This window comes from Nicotiana tabacum, chromosome 11 (genome assembly GCF_000715075.1).
Source record: "Nicotiana tabacum cultivar K326 chromosome 11, ASM71507v2, whole genome shotgun sequence".
Classification (NCBI taxonomy): Eukaryota; Viridiplantae; Streptophyta; class Magnoliopsida; order Solanales; family Solanaceae; genus Nicotiana; species Nicotiana tabacum.
In genome coordinates this window covers 59,142,997-59,150,583 of record NC_134090.1, presented here as the reverse complement: position 1 = coordinate 59,150,583, position 7,587 = coordinate 59,142,997, and the positions used below count along the sequence as shown (strand labels likewise).

The 7,587-nt window shown below is 36.5% G+C and overlaps 2 protein-coding genes across 2 annotated transcripts; one reads left to right on the top strand and one right to left on the bottom strand.

The window, feature by feature from the left end:
• The first annotated feature begins 309 nt into the window (after positions 1-309).
• LOC142165869 (uncharacterized) lies at positions 310-873 on the top strand. The gene has a single exon (XM_075224250.1). The coding sequence runs from the start codon at positions 310-312 to the stop codon at positions 871-873; it is 564 nt and encodes a 187-aa protein (XP_075080351.1).
• Positions 874-4,534: 3,661 nt separating this feature from the next.
• On the bottom strand, positions 4,535-7,587 carry LOC107766792 (auxin efflux carrier component 5-like). The gene is made up of 5 exons (XM_016585641.1): positions 6,938-7,587; positions 6,675-6,760; positions 5,829-5,986; positions 5,490-5,566; positions 4,535-4,797 (listed from the first exon to the last, which is right to left on the bottom strand). The coding sequence occupies exons 1-5, from the start codon at positions 7,585-7,587 to the stop codon at positions 4,725-4,727; spliced, it is 1,044 nt and encodes a 347-aa protein (XP_016441127.1). The 3' UTR covers positions 4,535-4,724.

Here is a 7,587-nt window from a genome sequence, read left to right as displayed (position 1 = left end):
TTTATAGGAGAGGATTTTAATGGTCATATTGGGTCGTCTACTGGTGGCTATGATGAGGAGCACGGTGGCTTTGGCTTTGGTGATAGGAACAGGGGTGGTACCTCACTATTGGATTTCGCTAGAGCTTTTGCGTTGGTGATCGTGAACTCTATGTTTCCAAAGAGGGAGGAACATTTGATTACTTTCTGGAGTATGGTGTCTAAGACTTGAATTGACTATCTCCTCCTCAGAAGGTGTGATAGGGGGTTGTGCCAGGATTACAAGGTGATCCCGAGTGAGATCCTCGCAACTTAACATAGGCTCCTAGTGATGGACGTCGGTATTTTGATGAAGAGAAAGAAGAGGTTTGTACGGGGTCCGTCGATGACCAGGTGGGGAGCTTTGTCTAAGGATAATGCACAGGAGTTGGAGGGGCGGCTGACGAATATAGGTGCCTGGAAGAGTGGTAGGGACGCTAGCTCTATGTGGACGGCGACAGCGGACTGTATAAGGGAGGCAGCAAGAGAGGTGTTGGGAGTTTCGAAAGGCTATTATGGCGGGCACCGAGGCGACTGCTGCTGGAATGATGTGATCCAAGGTAAAGTGGAAGCCAAGAAAGCGGCGTACATTAAGTTAGTAGAGAGCACCGATGAGGATCAGAGGAGAGCGAATAGAGAAAGATATAAGGAGGCGAAAGTAGCAGTCGCGGAGGCTAAGACTGCTGCTTTTGGTCGGCTTTACGAGGAACTTGGGGGCAAAGGTGGGGACAAGAAGTTGTTTTGGTTGGCCAAAGCAAGAGAGAAGAAGGCTCGCGACCTGGATCAAGTGAGGTTCATCAAAGACGAGGACAGTCGAGTATTGACGGAAGAGGCCCAGATTAGGCAAAGATGGTAGTCGTACTTTCATAAACTTCTGAATGAAGAGGCGATGGAAACATCGTGTTAGGGCAATTGGGGCACTCGAGAGTCACTAAGACTTTAGGAATTGTAGGACATTAAGGTTGAGGAGGTCATGGTGCGATAGGTAAGATGAGTCGGCAAAGCGACCGGACCTGACAAGATTCCAGTAGAGTTTTGGAGATATATGGGTAGGGTAGGTTTGGAGTGGCTGACTGGGTTGTTTAATGTTATCTTCAGGACAAAGAGGATGCATAATGAGTGGCAGTGGAGTACAATGATTCCGGTGTACAAGAACAAATGGGATATCCAGAATTTTAACAACTACATGGGTATCAAGTTACTAAGTCATATAATGAAAGTTTGGGAGATGATGGTGGAAGGGAGGATAAGGAAAGTTACTAAGTCATATAATGAAAGTTACTAAGTCTATATCGGAAAACTAGTTCGGGTTCATGTCGGGCCGTTCTACTACGGAAGCTATCCACCTTATCAGGAGGTTGGTGGAACTATACATGGATAGGAAGAGGGATTTGCATATGGTGTTTATTGACCTAGAGAAGGCATATGACAATGTCCCTAGGGATGTCCTTTGGAGGTGTCTAGAGGTGAAAGGCATGCCGGTGGCTTACATTAGGGCGATAAAGGATATGTATGATGAAGCTATGACTCGGGTTAGGACTGTGGGAGGTAACTCAGAGCCTTTTTCGGTGGTTATAGGATTACACCAAGGATCTGCGCTCAGCCCGTTCTTATTTTCTCTGGCGATGGACGCACTGACACAACATATCTAAGGAGAGGTGTCATGGTGTATGTTGTTTGCTGATGATATAGTTCTGATTGATGAAACACAAGGCGACGTTAATGGGAAACTAGGCAGGCTCTTGAGTCTAAAGGTTTCAAGTTGAGTAGGACTAAAACGGAATATGTGGAATGTAAGTTCAGCGACGTGACGGGGGAAGCAGATGTGGAAGTCAGGCTTGACTCATAGGTCATCCTCAAGAGAGAAAGTTTTAAGTACTTAGGGTCAATTATCTAAAGAGATGGGGAGATCGACGAGGATGTTATGCACCATATTGGAGTGGGGTAGATGAACTGGAGGTTAGCATCTGGAGTCCTGTGTGACAAGAATGTGCCACCGAAACTCAAAGGTAAGTTCTGTAAAGGGGTGGTTAGACCGACCATTTGTATGGAGCTGAGTGTTGTCCAGTCAAGAATTCACATATCCAGAAGATGAAAGTAGCAGAAATTAGGATGTTGAGATGGATGTGTGGGCATACTAGTTTGGATAAGATTCAGAATGAAGATATTCGGGAGAGGTGGGCGTGTCTCCTGTGGACGACAAGATGCGGGAAGCGCGACTTAGATGGTTCGGACACGTAAGGAGGAGAAGCCTAGATGCACCAGTTAGGAGGTGTGAGCGGTTGACTTTGGCAGGTACGAGAAGAGGTAGAGGGTGGCGTAAGAAGTATTGGGGCAAGGTGATCAGGCAGGACATGGTACGCTTCAGATTGCCGATAACATGACTCTTGATAGAAATATGCGGAGGTCGAGCATTAGGGTGGTAGGTTAGGCGGTAGTCGAGAGTTCTTTCCTCTTTGTACCGGGTAGTCTGATAGAGCTTCGTTTAGGTTTGTTAGCGGTCTTTGTTGTATTCACATTGTTGTTTTGCATAGTTTTGTGTTATTGTCCTTTCACTTATTTGTTGTGGTTATTTTTTTTCTGGTATCTTTTGTTGTTACATGTCTTTTCTCTTGTTTTTTTTATGATATTATTGCCTCTCCTGTTGAGTCGAGAGTCTCCTGGAAACAGCCTCTCTGCCCTTTTCGGGGTAGGGGTAAGGTCTGCGTATACTCTACTCTCCCCAGATCCCACTACTGAGATCTTACTGGGTATTTTGTTGTCGTTGTACTATAAAGGTTTAAAAGGAGAGACAATATTATAAAGATGAGTGCCATTTTCCAACAAAACAAAGTCTTTGGTTTTAGGGTTCAAAATATAGCAACCAACAACAATATTGTACCCAAGATCTTTAGAATAAAACTGCAATTCAACCAAGGAAAAGTGATCTTTGTCATTACCGAAGATTTTCATGTCTCTCTCACCTATATATTTTGGCTTGACATCATTGGTAAAAGTACAACCATGGTAAAATCGGGCTTGAATATATTCACTTGATATAATTGAGATTTTACACTGGAAAACACAACAAAAAATAAAAAGCCCAGCTCAGAAGATGTCTCAATCAGACATGAAAAAGCCGCTAGATTTTCAGAGCAAATTTCAAATTCACCACGACAACTATAACAATCATAAATATAAAGAATATACAAGCTTACCTGTATTAAAAATCTTGATTAATCCTGAAAAGTAATAGCTCATTAACCCGGGCTCCTAAATTGTATACATGCATCCAGCATCTCAACAAATACCTTACTTATAAATCGGTTAAACAACAAAATACACTTGCAAGCATGGAAGAAAATTGAAATCGAATAATAATCGACCAAAATTTTTGTCGGGTTTTATGGTGGGAAGCTAGGTATTGGAAAAACGTATAGATGAGGGGAAATGGATTAAGAATCAGGTTTGATTTAGGGTAAAAAAGAAATCGACATTTACTTTTTAAGGCAAAGACAACTTATGTGGAATAATTAGACATGTGGAGGATTTTCATTGGCTATATATTATACATCAGCAATGTTTACATGTACGCTCCTAATTTTTAAGACCAGATATAAGGTTTGGGTTTAATTGGCGCACTTGGGAGGATATTTGAATGCTTGATAGAAAATACTCAGGCTTTAAGTGTCCATGTAAAAAGCGGTGCCAAATTCCGGTACCTATCTATGTATTTAGCCAATTATAAAGTCCAAGTTAACGGTTCTAGTTTAATGGGCATAACTTCATGCTTGTGTCAGACTCGGCTTACAACAAATTGAAAAATGAGATCGTTATACAAATAGTTGGCCGTGCATTATATATTTTTTAGTTAATATACATATATTATACATTAATTACACATAATTATACATATTATAAATAGATTATCATATATTATATTTCCACAGAATATTTTTAATTTAAGCTATTAGTGAGCTGCTTATAATTTAGTTCTTCCTGGAATACTGGACTCCACCGACACCTATTTCAAATGAAATTGTAAAGTTAGGGCATTGGTTTTTGTTTACTGAATTTCAGTATCATTCGACTCCAACAACTCGTGTCGGCCGCTCAATTTTTATTACTGTTAGTCATAATTTTTACTTGTCAGCTAGCTACAGCGTTTTTTCATCCTCAATTCAAAAACTAGATATTTGAAAAATTCCTCAATTATTGTATACTGCTATGTTGTCCTGTACAGCTGCATTGAACTCGAGAGTTATACTACATGTGTTAAATTATACATAGTTGAAATAGTAGAAAGGTAATCAAAGAGGGTTTTCTTTTCCATTCAAGTGGCCCACACAATTATACTTTTTCAAAGAGTTACAATCTTATTTTAGATCAAATTCCATTTAAAGATACTTTTTAATAGTTTCTTAAAAGTATATCAAAGTCGATCAAAATTTTGGAATTAGTTGAGCCGGTTAATATTTTGATTTAGAGATTCATGCTTCTACAATTAATATTAATTAAAACAAGGAACTCATCATCATCATAGATCAGACAAGTTTTAATTGCTCTATTAATTGTCAATTTTCTGACAAAAAAATAAAATAAAGGGATGAGGTGGGGGATTAAAGGTCGACAACTTGCAAAAAAGAAAAAGGAAAAAAGAAAAAAGAAAAAAAGAAGAAAACTGCAACAAGATTATTGAGTCCACGAAGGTTGGAAACTCAAAAGTTTTCAATGTGTAAGCTCTGAAATTGCATAATAAGCGATCATAATGGGAAGTGAGACCAGAATGCCGATGATTACCCTGAAATAAAATTCACATATATAAGATCCATACGGTCAATAATCAGACCATTTCACGGAGTACTCAAGTTATATGGAAAACAATTGCAGAAAGAAGGTTAAATATTCATTTGGTATGGTGAAAATACTTCTTACAAAACACATAATGTGACCTAGTGATTAATGAAATTGGCTGAGAACCATAATGTTCAGAGACGGATTCAGAATTCAAACCCTAGGATTCAGCCTTTAAAGGTTTAATCATGGACTCATTTAATTTTTTAAAATTATAGGTTCATATATACTATTTGCTACAAATTTACTAAATTTCTATACATGAATTCATGACCACATAAAAAATTATAGGTTCAGTTAAACCCAGTATTAAAAGGCTAGGTAAGCCCCATGATGATCTCAGGTTAAAATTTTACCGACCAAAGTATGAACACTAAGTGATTCTTTCTATGTGTCCAAGTTCGATACTCATATCTAATCTGCATCTGTGTTGGTAAGAGATAGCAGGTATTCCATAAAATTAGTTGAGGTGAGAGTAATTAAGTCGGTTATGAACAAAGTTACTTTTTACAAAACCATTTACTTTGGTGAAAAGGTTTGTACTATTAGCCTCATTCACGAATTTCCTCTTATGAGAATACTAGTAATATTTACTAGTCGATGACAAATGAAAAAGAAATGAGTAGTGAAATAACTTACACAGCGCTAACAATCTCAGGGTGCACTCCATATTCTTTTGCCAAAACAAAGGACGCAATTCCTGGGGGTAATGCTGCCTTCAATCATAAATATAATTAAAGCTTGCCATTTGCCTTATAGATTAAGGAAAAATATAAATAAACCAAAAAAAAAAAAAAAAAAATTCCTTTGAAAATTCGTAATATGTATTAATTCCTGAAGGTAATGCTGCCTTCTATCATAGAATTCTTAATTTATTTTACACTTAATTTCCTTGGACCATAATGTTAACATTCAAAATCCTCCCAACCAAATTTGAGCAAATGAAAGATTTTAATTACTGAAAAAAAAATTAATTACCTGGAGAATGGCGGCTCGTAAAACATTACCATGTAAACCTACGACGAAGGATCCAACGGTCATTGTAGCTGGTCCTACAACAAACCTCAATAATAGTCCAAACATTACGACACGTGTTCCTCCGGCCATTATTTTCTCTTGCATTGCCACAAATACACCTGCATTATTTGATAGAAATTATTTTTAAGATTTTGTGAATGCTATAATATAAAAAAATGCTATAATATCCAAACTATCAAATTTAAGGGTGTCCAGACTATCAAATTTGGTATAACAAAAAATATTTTCCGTGGATTGATCTTACAAGTTTGAGTTTTTTTCTATTTACTAAAACAAAATCGATAAAATATATGATATATGTTGCTTTAAACTGTCGAACTTTAAGAGTGAATAAAAGGAGGGAAGAAGGAAAAGAAAAAACTTCAAAGTATGTCTTATTTAGATTGAGATGATTAGTTTCAAAGGAATAAATTTTGAAGAATTAATCTAAATAGGTATTCATCAAACCGCTTAAACTAAAAATAACAGTGAATATATAATATATGTATAATTCATATGCAACATATGTATAATCGAATGTGATCAGTGTAAATCTACATATACCAATTAGAAAAAGTAAATATTGAATCTAACCGATTATTTATTTCAATAATTTTCAGGTGGTAACTTGGAGGTTAAATTTAAGCTATAAGTTATAGATCCTCGATTATTACATAGTATTGTCCTAATTCTCATACAATGTAGTTAAATTAACTGAAAATTATAATAAATATTATAAAAGTTTGGTTTGAAATGATATTTTTTAATAAATAAACTATGACAAAATCCAAGGAATGAAAATCTCACCAATAGTAAACATTCCAATGCCACTTCCTGCCTTTGACATTATTGATATGCATTCCTTCGAATGTGATATATAATTATAATTTGTACTTTTACAAATGTATAAGTGAGTTGAGCATAAAATAGTACGTTCAGTTGAACCCACTGAATTCACTTTCATTCGGCCATTAAAGCTCTCAAAATATACTTAGAAGTTCTACGATAAAAGAACATAAAAAGTGACAAAAAAAGAAATATTTCTAAAATAAAAATAATTTTTAACATACCTGTTAGCTACAAGAGACCACATTATGCCCAGAAAACAAGCATAAAAATTAGGGTTCTTGGAGAGCTTAGTCCATACAACCTTCATGACTGACCCCAAAGTTGGTGTTTTTGTGGCTGTAGATGTTGTATTATTTCCTTCTAAATCCTGATTAGTATTATCAAAAGTCATCTCATTTTTTGCATTTCTCAATTCCATCATAAATTGTATGATTATAGACCATATGAGAAATTGGATAGCCAATGATTGAATCACTAGATCAACTCCTACTTGAGGACTCATGGCATGCAATACAGGAATCCCTATAACAAGAGCATTAGTTAAACTACAAAAGGAGAAACTTGTTATGGACCAAGAAAAGTTTCCTTTTCTATAGAAATTAGCCCACAAAGTAAGAACAAAACCTATGATGGCTTTAGCAATAAGATCACCACAAATGAAGAGATAGCTCATTTTATAGGGATTTACTTGGGAGATGAAGTCAAATGTGAAGAAAGGAAGAACAAAGAAATAGTTCAGTCTATTTATAGCATCACAATGTTCAGCACTAAATTTGTGCCACCATTTTACAGAACCATAACCTAGACCTAATGCCACATAGAGTGGTGCCATGGCTTCAACAACCTTGTAAATATCTGCCCACCCTATCAT